General features: G+C 47.9%; 2 protein-coding genes across 4 annotated transcripts in view; both read left to right on the forward strand.

Annotated features, from left to right (window-relative positions):
• The window catches only part of PLS1 (plastin 1), a 90,865-nt gene extending 87,853 nt beyond the window's left edge, over positions 1 to 3,012 (forward strand). For both annotated transcript variants that reach the window (XM_056113936.1, XM_056113937.1), the window contains 2 exons: positions 2,156 to 2,280; positions 2,538 to 3,012. In XM_056113936.1, the coding sequence (XP_055969911.1) occupies positions 2,156 to 2,280; positions 2,538 to 2,673 (261 nt within the window). In that variant the 3' untranslated portion in view covers positions 2,674 to 3,012. The remainder of the gene's footprint in view (positions 1 to 2,155; positions 2,281 to 2,537) is intronic.
• A 6,296-nt stretch (positions 3,013 to 9,308) lies between these two features.
• Positions 9,309 to 16,848, forward strand: part of TRPC1 (transient receptor potential cation channel subfamily C member 1) — a 55,179-nt gene continuing 47,639 nt past the window's right edge. For both annotated transcript variants that reach the window (XM_056114191.1, XM_056114192.1), the window contains exon 1: positions 9,309 to 9,614. In XM_056114191.1, the coding sequence (XP_055970166.1) occupies positions 9,440 to 9,614 (175 nt within the window). In that variant the 5' untranslated portion in view covers positions 9,309 to 9,439. The remainder of the gene's footprint in view (positions 9,615 to 16,848) is intronic.

Below are 16,848 nucleotides of genomic sequence, written 5' to 3' on the forward strand. Positions count from 1 at the left end.
GTTCACAGCGAGCACTTTGCAGGGGCAGCTCTGGCTATTTCTGGAATGAACGAGCAGCTGGTCACCGAGCTGCAGAGAAGCCAGAGGGCCGGGCCACTCCACCCCTGGGCTGTCACTGGCACTTGAAGTGCTCTGGAGGGTTCCTGCAGCTGCTCTGCCAAGCAGTAGCATGGCGTGGGCAAGCTCCTTCACTTCCCAGCCCTCATCTTTTTGTATAAAATGACTTGTCAAGTGCTTGGCATGGTGGAACGCAGGACTTGGGGGGTGGGGGGTGGGAAAGTAATTAGGATTATTATTGGTTTTTTGGGGTTATTTTTTCCCGAACACTTTTGTTAACCTACATTTGGTTAGTAACTGTATTAGATGCTTTCACTTCTTTTTATCCCGAGTCCCATGCATTGCGGTCACCAGAAAGGGCATTTGAGGCTTCAGTCTCAGTTGAGGGTGCCTTGGACTGAGGGGAAAGGGACAGAACTGGATCAGAAATGCAGAGTTCAGGGTTGGCTGAGCCCACAGTGGAAGTCTCTCACAGCACAGTTGTTTGCCTATCTCTGCTTGGTCATATCAAGTGCCAACTTCAGCCTTGAACTGGTTCTCATCATGGCGACAGGACCCCTACAGGTTGGGACAGAGAATTCATCCCCTCCCCCACTCCCAGGAGGAGGGAGCCCCCCACCCCCAGAGCTCCTCTGCCATAGAAAGCACCCCTCAGGATCAGCGCAGTAGTACAGAAGGGAAGGCGCTTTCCTGGCATGCTGCAGACCCAGGTTCAGTCTCCACCACCACATATGGTTCCTTGAGGGCCACCCGGAGTGATCCCTGAGAGCAGGGCTGGGAGTCGCCCCAAGCACCACCAGACCTAATCCCCATCCCCCCAAATGAAGGTATTTATGGGACTATTCATTGAGTCTAGGCTAATATTTTCCAACCTCTTTCTTATTTTCGTTTCCTTAAGGAATCTTTTTAGAACTTGTCCACCTCCCCCCCAAAAAACTCCTCCCCGACATGTTTTAGTGCCATAGCCAATCTTGGGTGTCTGTTTGAGCTCTGTATTGTTTATCGCTTCATGCTCAGGAAGAACGGATGGTGATTTGGGATCGCCCTTGGAGTATGGGAATAGTTTGCGCTCCTTAAAGATGTGTGCAGGTGAAGGAGGTAGAGAGATGGAGGAAAAACTGTAGGTTCTGCTCGGCTGAGGGAAGCAGTAAAGAATGGATTCTGGTCAGCAAGCCAGCAATAGTGACCAGTGCTCATGCTGAGAGACAGAACAGTTTGTCCAAGTACTTGTAAATGGACAAGTGTTGGGATCAGGATTCCTGGCTTCAACCGCAGTGCTGTAGACTCAAATTTAGTCGTATATTTTTAGTTTGCTTTGTAGGTAATTTGGAAGACGGTGATAATCTGGGGCATTGGTGTCAGTTATGGGCTCAAATACCCATTCTGTACTTACTGGCCATGTGGACAAGTCATTTGGGCTCTGGGAACTGCATGTTTTGCATCTTTAAGAGAAAGGTTATATATATATATGATATATATATGTGATATATATGTGTATGTGTGTATATATATCAGATTGTTTATAGGATTTAAACAACTCAGATATGTAAGACAACAAGAATGTTTTTGAAATGTTAGTTCCTTCCCACTATTAATTTTCCTTTCAAAAATTCTTGAGGGCTAGAGAGGAACTGAGGCTAGAGGGGCTGAGTACAGGGTCCCACACAGGGGCAGTCTCATTTCTCGGGCCAGAGCAGCACATTGCCAGGTACGGCCCCCAAACCAAAAGACTTTAAAAAAGAAGAGTAAGTGAAGACATAGCTAAGAAATAGTCTTATTATAATTTCCTAAATTATTTGTTTAAAATTTCCCTCCTATTTCCTTTCAAAAGTTCTTTCTTTTTTTCCGGCCTGTTATTCATAGCATACTTTAGGGGTCGTCACATCCACATACCTTGTTCAGATATGATGACAGCTCTGCACTGTGATCTCTGCAAAGACTAAAGGAAAGGTGTATTCTCAGTGGTTTATGATGCGTACTCACTGCAGATGAAAGAGACGGAAGAAGACATTTTACTTTTATGGTTCTGCTCAGGAAGTCTGACATTTATGAAAAACTAAAGCATGTTCAGGAATGCTCACTGTTCTTTATTCTCTAGGACAAATCTATTAGCACGAGTTTACCCGTTCTGGACTTAATAGATGCCATTGCACCAAATGCGATCCGTCAAGAGATGGTCACACGAGAAAACTTTTCCGACAAGGACAAACTGAACAACGCTAAGTAAGCCTCTACAGTAAAGCCCAGTGGCTCACTCATTCTCTTAAATTCTTACAAGATTATTGTGTTCTTGTAAGGGTCCTTTAAATTGTAAGGGTCACAATTTTAAAGGTCAGCTATACAGAGAATACGATTTAAAGACTCTTAAATTTAACCTTGTAAAGTTAGCCTATCAAAGTACTTCATCCTTCTGCTAAAATATAGGAGGTAAAGACTCAGTAAATAACAAAACACCAAGACGTTTTTCTTCTCTTTTCAAGGTACGCCATTTCAGTTGCTCGAAAGATCGGTGCCCGGATTTATGCTTTACCTGATGACCTCGTGGAAGTGAAACCAAAGATGGTTATGACGGTGTTTGCGTGCTTGATGGGAAAAGGACTGAACAGAATAAAATAAGGAAACAGTTAACATGATTTTTCTGCCACATTAAACACACTGAATGCCTCAGTTTACAAAAATTCTGAAATGTAGTCAGTGTAAAAACCAGAGATGATTTGTATGCCTAAAATCATCTCATAACTGATGAATGAATTCAACATCCTGTTCATATTAGTTAGGATTTCTCAACCCTTCTGGATATTATGATTATGATTCTGATACAGTCAATTATATTAGGATTTCTTTACTGTCAAACTGATATCTCATCATTAAATTATTTTCATTTTCTTATCCTCATTAGGACAAGATCATTCCTTTTTTCATGGTTCAAAAAAATCAATACAAGATTTTTTTTCACTTCCTGACGTGAAATGTGTTTTGATTTTGTGTGTCTGTTAATTTCAGCCAGTCATCGTCATAATTCCAGGTTTATTCTTTTATTCCTCTGATGATGTGAAGTGTTCTAAAGCTTTAACTTTTCTATAAATTTCTATATTGTCTAAGCTTTGTAAGTGACAAATATTGTTCTTTAAGATGAAACTTTTTACATGAGGACTAACTCTTAAATAAACCCCAAACTTATTCTCTTATATAAGTAGCAGTTCTTTCACTTAGCACTGTCACTTAACAATGATCCTTTACTTATATGCTAGTTTGGTAACACATCTTTAACTATGAAACATATATATACATATATATATTGGTAGGATATTATCAGAAAAATGTGTGTGTATTTGTGTGTGTGTATTTTTGCACCTGATTACCCAAGTTTTCTTAAATGATACATATGATAGGCAGACATCTATTAAGGATTTATTATAATTTATTGTATCCCAGTATGTTGTAACACTTTTCAGTTTGTAGATATATAGCACATTAAGGTTTTGGGTATTTTTTTAGAAAAATTCATTTTGAGGATGAGAGATAGTACAGCTAGTAGGTGCTTGCCTTGTACATGACCAACCTGGGTTTGATCCCCGGCATCCCATATGATCCCCCCAAGCCCACCAGGAGTAATCTCTGAACACAGATCTAGCAGCAAACCCTGAACACAGCTGGGTATGACCCATAAAAACATAAACATTAATTATGGATATCATTTAGATACTATCCACCAACCTCTTCCAGGTACTCCTAGTCAGACGCCAACTCCAGCATTGGAGGGTCAGCTGGCACAAGGCTATTACCTCCTGTCACACACAGGAATTTTTATCTGGACTGAAGCTTTAAAGAATTTAAATATCTTTATATTTAATATCTTTAGCAGCAACTGAATATCTCCAGCAGCAAGCTGCATGAAGCTATTATTCAACAGAAACTGTTTTCACATGTCACTTTTCACGGCAGCCTACAAATGGGTAATGTTTGGTTAATGCTTATGTTACTTGGTAATAGCAAAAGCTTCAGACCTATTTTTGTCTGCACATTTAGCCACAGACCAATTCTGCTGCAGACGCTTGGATTCAGAAACGTTTCCTGTCTCTCACTGTAAATGCTGCTACTGTGCAACAAAAATACTTGTCACCTCAACTCAGTGTGAGTAAGTGGCCTGAAAGGGCCCTTCCTACCACTTATAAAACATATGTGTTGGCAGGAGTGAGACTGCCCATGTGTTTAACATTTGGGGGTGCTCAAGAGCTCTGCGGCCTTCTCAGCAATTCTCAGATGCCATGCCAGGGGTCACCTGGGTCACCACCACCATTGGCAAAGCCGAGGGGAGGGATTGAATGGGGAACGGCTGCACGCTCGGCACGCACCTTAACGCCCCCCACCATTATCTCTCCAGCTCCTGTGTTTAAGTTTTTGAAATAAAATCAACAAGTGAACTTTGTCGATTCATTTTAATAAAGTTCACTTTTGTTTGAAAGTGGACTTTGTTAAAATGATGGATTCCCTTTCCTTTCATATTTTGCTAAAGGTTTTCTTTTTCCTTTGGAGGAGGGCCCTCCCCAGTGTTGTACAGGAGACTAGGGACCCCTCCAAGCAATTGTCAACCAATGCGGTGCCAGCAGGTTACCCAGGCCAGACCACAGCATGGTGCCCAGGGGACCTGTAGGGCCATACCTGACAGGGCTCTCAGGCCCACATGGTGCCAAGGATGGACCTGGAGTCAGCCACAGGCATGACATGGCCTTGTTCCCACACCATTCGAGGCACCGTGCCCATATATTATTTTTACTTTATTCAAACACCCTGGTTCACAACGTTGTTCATAATCCATTTGCTATGGGCTTTCAATTTCCAACATCACCTTCCTGATCTTCCTACCACCACCGTCCCCTCTTTCCTAACCACCACCCAAGCCTTCCCCCTTAGCAGACACACAATAATCTGTTTTATATTATTGTTATAACTCTCGGAGAGCCTGGCAAGCTACTGAGAGTTTTCAATATGCCAAATACAGTAACAAGAAGTCTCACAATGGAGATGTTACTGAGCCCACTCGAGCAAATCGATGAACAATGGGAGGACAGTGTTATTGTTATAATTAAACGGCTAAAGGAATTATCTTTTACTAAAATATTTTTGATAATTCATTGAGTTGAGTTTAGTTGGCTTTGATGTTACTTTCTCATCTATTTTGGCTTACTCCTACTGGAATTTCAGTACTGTAGAATTTGGAGGTGTAGTGCGGCTACATATGTGGCCCAAGACCTTTTTCTTTATGTCAGAATCAAGACAGACCCTCTTCTTGGGGAGATTATTTAAATCATGTTGCTCCCTTTTTCCCCCTATTTTATTTACTCAGTTATCTGATATACATGAAATTTAGCACTTTAGAGTTGTTTCTTTTTCTCACAGAGTGTAATTTAAAAATCTGTAAGTGCAGGGGCTGAGCAATAGGACAGCGGGTAGGGCATTTGTTTGACATGCGGCTGACATGGGTTCGATTCCCAGTATCCCATATGGTCCCCCAAGCACCGCCAAGAGTAACCCCTGTGCATCACTGGTTGCGACCCAAAAAAGCAAACAAAAAATCTGTAAGTGAAAATGTGCCATTATTTATTAAAATTACATCATTGAAAGTTAATCTACTGTAAACTGTTTTCCAGAAAAGGGTATAATGTTTGCCTATTTGTTTGTATCGTGCTAGGATACGGACAAGAGAATAATTCTTTTAAAACAATTCTTAGACTAATCTGGGGAATGAAGGTGGTTCATTCTTTCATAGGAAGAATTTTGGTAAGAACCAACCACGTGATTACTACATATTTGGCACTGAATCAATTCAAGTGACTCAATCACTTCATAAATTTGTCTATCATGATCCAGTTATGATGCTAAATACATAGAATTCTTCTGGGGAAAATATAAACAAACTTTCCTGGTCTCATGAACTTCATATCGTCAATGAGAGAGACTATAAACCAACAGGAACTTGAAATAGTGATCAATGCAATAGAGGAAATCAGAAGGGTAAAGTGAGAATGACTGAGTATTCAGTCAGGGATGCTTTAAGATATGATATTTGTATTGAAAATGAATGATGAGAAACTGGGTGATAAATGTACAGTAAAGGGAACAGGTACAAAGACTAAGGCATGAAGCATTTTCTAGACATCTTAGAAGGGGGGAAAGGCAAAGGTCTAGCGGTGCTGAGTTTGGGGATGTCGGTAGGATCTAGTGTACTGCAAGTGTAGTAGACTTCTCTAACCTCAGCTGTGGCGTTGTGATCACTCTTCTCATATCTGAGAGCTCCTCTGAGTCACATGCTGCTTCTGAATTTTGCGTGCCATCATCCATTATTATTATTCTGAGTTTTCTTTCACGGATGCAAAAGAGATAGATGGAGAACCCAAATGTATGTGGGATTGAGAGGGCGCCAGAGAGGAGAGAGGTAGTTCTGCAGCTGAGATGAGTGGAAATACCTTCTGAAGCAGAGCAGGAGACAGCTGCTGCCTGCCCTTCCTTAGAAGCAGGGGGAAAGAAAATTCCTCTAATCCTTTCAGGTACCTCCTAGGGCTAATGTTAGCAGGAATTCTTGTGAATGGAAACAATTAACTGAGATCCTGTGAGAGTTTTGTGGATTAGTAAATACCTAAACCCAGAGGCTTGAAAGGTCTTTTGATCACATCTGAATCTATGCCCTCAAACATAGGGATCTGTGGGTTGGTCAACAGTCAGATTCATTCGCTAGTAGCACCATTTTACTGAACCATGAAGAATAAACATATGGAAAAGAATCCCACAAATATCCCATCCACACCTGCTGCCGTGTAGACTCAACCATCGGCCCTGCTCTACAGATTCCCGACTAAATCTCTTAGGAGATGCACACCAAGCATCTCATATTCATGGAAACATCTGTCCCCACAGCTGAAAACTCCAGACTCTAGGAGGTTGGCAGACTGAATATCCACCCAGCTGAAGCCCCGGTAGCCACACCCACACCCCACTACTGCAGCCACACCAAACCTCAACTCCACTGTTTCTCGGATATTCTCTGCAGAGATGCCAAACTTCTAATGACTTTAGGTACCCCAATGCCCAGGCTGAGAACTCTGGTGTCTTCTCGGAGTTGGGGTGGGCAGATTCCCCCAGCCCTGGCAGCCACGCCCACCTCCCTGAGCCACGTCTAGGCGGGGTGGCTAATCCTGAAGTCTCTGGACACCTCCTGATTCCTCAATACTGAATTCCAGTAGGAGCACAGCAAACTAGATGGGAGAGTTATGTAGAAGCCAATTAAACTCAACAAAAACAGTAACAGATGGCTCAACTAGCAGCAAACAGCTCAGTAAATTCTTAGACAAGGACTTACCCCATGATCAGATATAACAATTTTCATATAAAATTGACTTTTTAATTCTTACTGTCTTAATGCTCAAGCGGTTCCAGTAACGTCTCCATTGGAGACTTTGTTGTTACTGTGTCTGGCATATCGAATACTCTCGGTAGCTTGCCAGGATCTCCGAGAGGGGCGGAGGAATCGAACTCGGGTCGGCCATGTTAGCCGCTTGTAAGGCGAACGCCCTACCGCTGTGCTATCGCTCCATTAGAGCTTTGTTATCTAATCATTTTTTCCACTCCAGAACTGTATCGATATTTGTGGCTTTTGTCTACATTGAAATAAATTTTTTTAAAAAACCCACAAATATGGATCATTGTGTCCGATGGCCACAGATGCACAATTGTTCAAACTTCGAATTCTATCAAACTTTATAGAATGCAGGTGATGTTGGATCTGCTACAGCGAAGAATTAAAATGTTTTAGAAAGATGTGAAAATGTTTGAAAAGCTCTATTAGAGAACTGAAAAGGACTCGGATGAGAAAAGACAGATTTAGAAAACTTGGGCATTTAGAAATCTAAAGGCAAGGATTGGAGCCCCAGAGTGAAGAGCGACAGAAACTACTGGCGGTACCATTCCTAATTTCTGTCACTCGCTTTCAGAAGTGCGGAGATTTCTATTTAAATTAAAGTTTGGTTCAACAACGACAGAAAGTATCCAAGGAAGAGCTGCAGTGAACTTCTGCAGGAGAATAAATGCCCCCCGTCGGGGTCATGACCAATTCACATCACAAACCGGCTGCGAGTAATCCAGGCTTCGGAACGGGGGGCATGGGCGTCTGGGGGTGCTGCGAGGTCCCCTTTGGCCAGTAGCATGAGAAAGTAGACAATTCCCCCGGCGGGGCGGGGGGAGGGGATGTGCCAGTAGATCCGAGGTTCATTTACCACCCAGCTTTTTACACATTTCAAGCGCCGCGGGAGGAGCCAGGGCAAGAGTCCAGCGTAGCGATAGATGCTTGCTAGGCACGCGTCACACCGGGTTCCATCTCGAGCACCCCACACTCTGAGCACGCCCAGGAGTAATCCCTGGGCCCCGCCAGCTGTGTTCCCCGAGCTGTAACAGAATAAAGTGCTGCGGGAGGCTGCGAGGATAACGCGCGCCCATCAGCATCTGGGAGCCAAGAAGGCCAGACTGGGAGATCAGCCTCCTCTGCCCAGCGAGGACCAGGGGGCCGGGCCCCGGAAGACCCCGCCCTCACGCGGCAGGCCCCGCCCCACCCACCTCAGGCCCCGCCCCCGCCCTGCCCCGCTAGCGGCCGACGCTGTGCAGCCCGCCGCAGGCCCCGCCCTCTACCCACCCCACCCGCCGCAGGCCCCGCCCTCTACCCGCCCCACCCGCCGCAGGCCCCGCCCCAACGTGGGCCCCGCCCTGCATGCCGCAGACCCCGCCCCCACCCCGCCCCGGCTGTGGGAGACCTCGCTCCCCGGGCCGCAGACCCCACCCCCGTCCCGCCCCTCAAGCTACAGACCCCGCCCCGCCCCGCCCGCCGCAGGCTCCGCCCCGCGCAGGCCCCGCCCCGGCGGCGGCGCGCCCGCCGAGCGGAAGATGACGTGAGGGGACTCGGGCGCTCTCGGGGCGCCGCGCCGCCAGCGGGTCCCCGCAGCCGCCCCAAGCCCGACGTGCGCGCCGCGTCCCCCGGAGCCCGCCGGCCGCCGGCCGCGCTCCCTCCCCGGCCGGGCCGCCCCCGCGCGGCCCCCGCGGCTGCCTGGCACGGCCCCGCGCTCGGCCGCCGCCCTGGCGCGCTCCAGCCTGGCGTCCCCGGACGGCCGCGGCCCGGGCCGGCCCGGGCGCCGGCGGCTGGGCAGGGGGCGCTGGCCCCGGGGTCGCGCCTGCAGCGCCGCCCCCCCGCGCGCCGGCGGCCGAGGGCGAGTGCTGGCTGCGCCCGGGCGCCAACGGGCCGCGCGCGGACGCGGCCGGGCCCACCACGCACCCGTTCGCGGGGCCCGCGGCCGCCGCGCCGCCCCCGTCCCCCGGGCTGCCCCCCGCCTGGGCCGCGATGATGGCCGCGCTGTACCCCAGCACCGACCTCTCGGGCGCCTCCTCCTCCTCCCCGCCGTCCTCGCCCTGCTCCTCGCCGTCGCCCCACGAGGAGATGGCGCTCAAGGATGTGCGGGAGGTGAAGGAGGAGAACAGCCTCAATGAGAAGCTTTTCTTGCTGGCGTGCGACAAGGGTGAGAGCGAGGCCCCTTCCCCGCTTCGAGCTCCCCTGCCCGTCCCGGCGCCCCGCGTGCCCACCTCCCCCGGAACCCCCGGCGCTCTGCGTGCCCACCTCTCCCGGAACCCCCGGCACCCCGCGTGCCCACTTTCCCCGGACCCCCCGCATCCCACATGTTCACTCCGCAATCCCCCTCCCCCCTGCGCCCCGCGTGCCCACCTCCCCCGGAACCCTCGGCACCCCGCGTGTCCACCCCCCGGAACCCCCGTATCCCACATGTTCACTCCCCAATCCCCCCCCCGGCACCCCACGTGTCCATCCCCCCGGACCTCCCGCATCCAACATGTTCACTCCCCAATCCCACCCCCCGGAGCCCCCGGCACCCCGCGTGCCCACCCCCTAGACCCCCGCATCCCACAAGTGTTCACGCTTACAGCCCCCGGCATCTCGCATATCCACACCTACACCCCCGGCATCCCACATGTTCACTCCCCAATCCCTCCCCCCCCCCCCGCATCCTGCGTGTCCACCCCCCCCAGAACCCCCAGCATCCTACGTGTCCACTCGTGCACCCCCGGCATCCCGCATGTCCACCCCCAGAACCCCCGCATCCCTCGTGTCCACGCTTACAGTCCCCGGCATCCCACGTGTCCACCCACACCCCCACTCAGGGCGTCCAGCGCGTTCCGCCCCGCCAGCGGCTCCGGTCGCTGGGGTCCGGTGCTGGGGACATCCGGGACCCCGCGTGCTGGAATTCTGCTTCCCGTGGGTGTCCTGTCACCAGCGGGGCTTTACACCCCGAAGACTGCAGGACCCTCGTCCTTTTCTGCGTCCTCGAAAGCCGGGCAGGTGGTCAGCTGGGCTCGAGTGCCGGCGCCGGGCCGAGGGACTCCCGGGTGGACAGGCTCCGGGCGGCGGCACTTTCTGCGAACTTGCGGTGTGACTTGGGGCCTGTTGGGCTGGGGGGCTTGGGGGTCTCCTGATCTGCCCAGAGGCCTGATTGCTCCAGAGCGGGGCCGGGCGGGAACGGCGGGCGCAGGTGCGTGCTCTGCCGGCCCCTGGAGCATCCCGCGGAGGTCCGGGTGGGGGCTCGGCCTTGGCGTGCGCCTGGCGCTGCTTCTGACGGTCTTTCCCTGGCAGGGTTTTTCCCCACATTAGAAAGAATGTGCTGCGAAATCTCTGCCCTCACCAGCCCCGCGCGCACGTGGCGTCCAGCCAAAGGATGCCCGTTTGTTGCGCTGTGCAAGTGCGTTTTTAATCAAGGAGAGCCGCGTCTGATCTTGCCTCCTCGGAAATCGGCAGTTGTTTGCCAGAACTTGCACCAGGGGAAATAAGTTGGGCTTTTTTTTTTTTTTTTTTGCCTTTGATGCCTACATGCCAAGTGCAGGGCTGAGCTAATTCACGACCCCTGCACAACTTTCTAATATGTTAATAAATACATTAATATATAGACAAAGACACGCCCCACCTTCCTGTTCTCATGCAGTGCCTTTGCATTCTGATATAAAAGTATTTAAGTCCACCTTGGACGCCTTTGACTAAGAATTGTAGAGAAACCCCAGGGCGATTATGTAACCTCACAAAAATCAGCTGTGGATTATGCAGAAGTGTTGAGTGTGCCTACTGTGGGCTGTTTGATTTCTTTTTCCTCAAAAAGTTGCTCATTGGAAGGGATTTGTGTTCTACCAGAGTGAGTAAGCGTCTCCTCTGCACTACCTCCCTGAGCTGCTTATTTTAGAACAAAGTGTGTCAAGAAAGGATACTCAGTACTGTCAGGCTGAGGGCAGAGGAATGTCAGGATGGAATCGTGCTACTGAGCTGTGTGGGTGTGTAGTTTAGGGTTATTGCAGGAGACATAATCAAAAGAGAGTTTGAACGCAGGACAGTTTCATTCAGTAGTACCAGTTAGTTTAAGATTCTTTTTTGCCATTTCCCATTAAGATTCTTGGAGAGATTTGGTTTATAAGGATGGGATGTTTACACCTCCCCTCAAAACTTGGATATGGGTGACATTAACAGGTAGTTTAGATTTTAGGGATGTTGAATTCTTGGGCTAGATTAGGAAAAGCGAATAGGAGTTTTGCTGCAACTGTTTCTCCATCTATAAATAGAATGCTCTCTTTGGTATGATCTGATAGGTTACTCTCTAGGTCTGAGAATCTGTTACCATTAATTCACAAGGATTTTTTTTTCTTAAGTGTTTCCTCAAAATAACCTACCAAATTATACCAAACAGGGAAGTCTATTTTTGGATAATAGTAGAAACTTGTATTCCACTGGAACTTCATCAAGCTAAAGGGCAGCCCTGGACGAAAACAGTTACTAGGAAGTGCACATACTCATCATCCTTACAATGCAGTGAGCCACATTGTTCACATTTTACAAATAAGGGAACTGAGGATTTTTTTTTAAAGGCAGGGAAAATACCAACTAAACTAAACAAAATAACTTTGCCCCTGGTTACGGAGCCTGCTCTTAACCACTTATAAAGCCATCTCGCTATAGATGAATGGGTAAACGTTATTTGTGTTAATAAAGACATTCACTTGTCGACTTTTTGAGGATTGGACTTGCTCTCTATGAAGGTTCAGTAAACCTGATTTTTTTCCTCTGAATTTTATTTACTCAATAAAAGCAAACAGCAAGTATGGGACTTTAATGTCACCAAATCAAACCCACTAGAACATCTGTGTGTTTCGTGCTGATTTTCATTTATTAGTTTTACCCTACATGGCCAAAATGTTCATAACCCATGCACCTAGCAAGAACGCCTAAAGAATACTTTGAGGGTTGGTAGATGATAGCTTCTTTTCTTGCTTTCCACCAGTCCTAGTTTGACCCTCAGCGCTGCATATGGTTTTAGCACTGAGGATATGGCCCCCACCCCATGAAAAAGCTATGAAAAAGCTTTGATAGTCTGTAAATGGCTGGGTTTTGTCTTTTTGTTTATTTTTGTGCTGATTTAGAAAATGGGCACTAAATAATAGCCATCATTAATCTTGAAAGTGGGTCAAAGCATCCCAAAGGAACACTCTTGGTAGAAAATGTAGAAGAAAAAGTGAATGGTTCCTATGCCAGTATAGAAAGTTAAGTGTGGGAGCCCCTAGTAAAATCCTCAGCAAGTTGACTGGAAAGGCAAGAACGTGATCAGAAATGAAAGCTGGCCATGACATGTTGAGCAATAATTCTTGCCACCCATGTCTTTTTCCTAATTGTGAGTTATTGTGGAAGTGACCCACAAATCAAAGGGATCCTGTGGTTTTCCTAATGCTGGCTGGTGAAAGGGTGAAATAAACGAAATATATTTCGTGTAAATATGTGACTCTACTATCAGTATCACCTACTGACTAGTTAGTAAGTTAGCACAGACACTTGAATTTCCTGATGATCCAAATCATTTCTTGTTCAGAAGAAAAAAGTTATAAGAATTCTGTCAAAATCAGCCCTTGCCAGCATTATGAAGAGCATTTTCAGGACATTCCATTTGCAGTTAAGGAGTTAGAAGGTCCTTAAAGTTGCAGCCTGGGCTGGGGCAGGAGGAAGCAACATTATACCCTTATCCTCTGCTTTATCTATGCTTACAGACTTGTATTACTTTTATTTTAAAATCAGCTACATTGTATGCTAGGATGCTTTGATGCCGGGATTGCTACATAAAACAGGCAGGAGACTAAGATGCTTTCCAAATATGCAACATTACTAGGAGAAGCCATGTTTAGTTGCCCCTCTTTTTTGGTTTCCTTTTTGGGGGGAGAAGATGGTCAGGGCTGACCAGTTGGTGCTCAGGTGTTACCCTGGACTTGGGGAACAATTGTCATGCTGGGGATTCAGTACAAAGTGCCGTATTATCTTCCCAACCCTTAAATTGCTATTTTTAGTAATACCATAATGTTTTTAGTATGTCTTTTTTCTTCTTTTTGGGTCACATCCTGCAATGCACAGGGGTTACTCCTGGCTCTGCACTCAGGACTTACTCCTGGCGGTGCTCAGGGGACCATATGGGATGCTGGGAATCGAACCCGGGTCACCGCGTGCAAAGCCGATGCCCTATCCGCTGTGCTATTGCTCCAGCCCCTTTAGTAGAATTTCTTAAAACACAAAACTGAAACCCCATTTGAGAACAGGTTGTAAATGTGTGGCTGTAAGAATGGCAGTAGGAAGAGAAGCATAGAGCAGTGGATATTGCTGAACTTTTGTTGACAAAGCGCGACTAATGTCATGAGATGGGAGGGGAAACTTGCAGAAAGGAGAGGAGGCAATAAAGACGGTGCTGGGGGAGCATCTCAGTGTCACTGGGCATTTGGGTGGCCATTGATTTGGACCACATCTGCCAGAGCTCACTTGCTCCTCCAGGCTCTGTGGCCAAAAGTGACCCCATCGTGGTGCTCAGGGACCACATTGGTACTGGGGCACAGAGCCAGCAGCCACGGACAGGTGCCTTCTTTACCCTGCTTCGTGTCTACCAGCCCGTCCCCACCTGGGAGTGTTTTCCAGCCCAAAGTGCTACCGCGCCTCAGATGGCCTCCCTGTGGATTTGATCTCATGTGCTAGGACCTAACCCTCAAATAGACGTGGCTCCCACTTGTTCTAACACCGAGGAATCTGCCTCTTAGAATTGGGCCCGTATCTTCTCATTTAGGTTAAAAGAGTCAGTTTGATCCTGCTGGTCTTTTCCTGCGCCCGTGTGAAGCCAGGCTCTCTTGCCAGGTGATATTCACTGGAACCAGTCGTTTTTTAAAAAATCATCCAGGGCCTAAGATGTGTCCCAGCCGTGGCTCCATCCCCAGCATCACCGGGTCCCCTGGCTGAGAAGGCACGTGAGCCCCTCAGTTGGCCCTGGAGGCCAGGTACCGCCAGTGTTGGCCAGGTGGTCCCCACCACCACCGGACATGCTCACCTTGTTGGCTGGGAATCACTGGTCCACAGTCCTCCTGGGCACTTTTTGGGAGTCCTGTATCCCATCCTGCCCCCTGCAAAGAAATGAGTTGCACGGATGGTTCTGTGTACCATATTTCTGAGCATTTCATTCACAGCAGTAGACAAACAAACAGCTCCAAGGGTCAGGGCTGTGACAGTCTTGTCCCTTGGTAACTTTCCTTTGAAACCGACTTCCCTGCCTACATTTTGCATGTATTCATTGCCTTTGCACCTTTATTCAAACCAATTTGAAGCCCTTTGGAGACTTAGCAGCCTATTTATAGGTCGAATTTATATTTTCAAGCAGCAATTGAATTTGATCATGATTTTTTTTTAACTTATTCTCTTTAAAGCTGGAGCAGTAGTAGCACCGTGGGTAAGGCATTTGCTTTGCACGTGGCTGACCTGGTCAGCCCAGGTTTGATTCCTCCATCCCTCTTGGAGAGCCCGGCAAGCTACCGAGAGAGTATTTCACCCATATGGCAAAGCCTGGCAAGCTACCCATGACGTATCCAATATGACAAACAGTAAAAAGAAGTCTCACAATGGAGACGTTACTGGGTCACTCAAGCAAATCAATGAACAACGGGAGGACAGTGCTACAGACAGTGCTACCATTCTCTTTAAATAATAAAGCTTATTTTAAGTGTCTTTGGTCATCAGAATATTGAAATTGCCATCCTCAAAAAGTTTGTTATCGAAACTATGATGTGAAAATTCTCAGGTTACCCCCTCCCCACCACCCTTACTCTCAGACTTCAGAACTCACTGAAAATTCTGTTACTATGCAAGATGTAATCAGATGTTCTTAATAATATTCTCGTATTTTTCCAAACTGTTTCATGGGCAGATCTTCATTACCCAGAGAGAATTTGTTGCCAAGGATCCATACCTTTTTAATACTGTTGGTTAGGACATACTATCTTGTGGGTCTTTTTCTTTGCAGTGGAGGTGGGGAGGGGGGGTTGGCTTATCTTCGGGGCCACACCAACATTGCTCAGGGCTTAATTCTGGCTCTGTGCTGAGGAATCACTCGTGGTGGCACTTGGGAGACCCTGTGGGGTGCCACGATGGAACCCAGATTGGCCATGAGCAAGATAAGCACCACTGCCCATTGTACTGTCTCTCCAGTCCCAAGGCATACTCTCCGGCTTCCTGATCATGGTGGGTTACGGTCCAGTTAGGAAGACCCTGCTCTATGGGAGGGGTCCCAGGGATGCTGGAAGAGAGTCCTGGTCAGTTCCTAGTGGCGGCGGGGCCCAGGCTCCAGGGAGGCTGACCAAGGCACAGTTACAATTTTACTTTTATTTTATATGCAATAAGAGAATTCAGAGGAGTCTACACTTGACGTGAATTGGTTTTAGAAAGATCGCTCAGTCAACAGGGCAGAGAGCACTGGCGGGCAGGGCTGGATCAGGGAGGGCAACCTGGGGCCGCCTGTCCTGGTGAGGCCCGTCTCCTGAGGATGATTTTACTGTGTTGCCCACTTTTGTTCTGCAAAGAGGAGTTGAGGGCTGGTGACTCTGCCAGGTGAGACTGCAGACTCTGCAATAGAGATTTTCCTGTCTAGCCCCTGAGGGGCGGGGGGAAGTTTGCTGACCCCTGCAGTGGAGGGCAGGCGGCTCTGTGAGTAAGAGACGACCCACGGGGGCCAGGAGAGACGGTTGTGGACAGGTGGTAGCAGCTTGCCTGCACATGAGTGGAGGATTTTAGAAGTTTGCAGGGGAAGGCCAGCTTCTGAACTGGCACACTGGTGAAACAGAAATGTTTCTTTCCCTTCCAAAAGAAAAAAATCTAGCCCCAAATTTAAGATCATGTTGCTTTTCCTTTTATGTATTTCATGTTGGTTTGGTTTTGATTGGGTTCGGGTACCCAGGGTTTACTCCTGGCTCAGGGATCACTCTTGAAGGTGCTTGGTATTCAAACCAGGGTTGGCTGTGTGCAAAGCAATAACTTGACTCCCTCTGCTATCTCTCTGGTCTCTATATATGTGTGTGTTTTATTTGTTTATTTATTTACTTACTTATTTTGGCTTTTTGGGTCCCACCCAGTGATACTCCGGGGTTGCTCCTGGCACTGCATCAGGAATGACTCCTGGCAGTGCTCAGGAGACCATATGGGATGCTGGGGATCAAACCCAGGTTGGCTGCGTGCAAGGCAAACACCCTCCCCGCTGTACTATTGCTCCAGCCCTTATTTTTTTAAAAAATGTACATAACTCTTAAAAGCAGGTTCATTCTGATATGAAAAGCATTTCTTTATTTGGCACAAGAAGTTGTTTTGAATTGTTAATTCTTGCTCTGTCACTAGCTTCCTGCAATATATTTTAAGTG

Source organism: Sorex fumeus, unplaced genomic scaffold (assembly GCF_029834395.1).
Source record: "Sorex fumeus unplaced genomic scaffold, SorFum_2.1 ptg000024l, whole genome shotgun sequence".
NCBI classification, from domain to species: Eukaryota; Metazoa; Chordata; class Mammalia; order Eulipotyphla; family Soricidae; genus Sorex; species Sorex fumeus.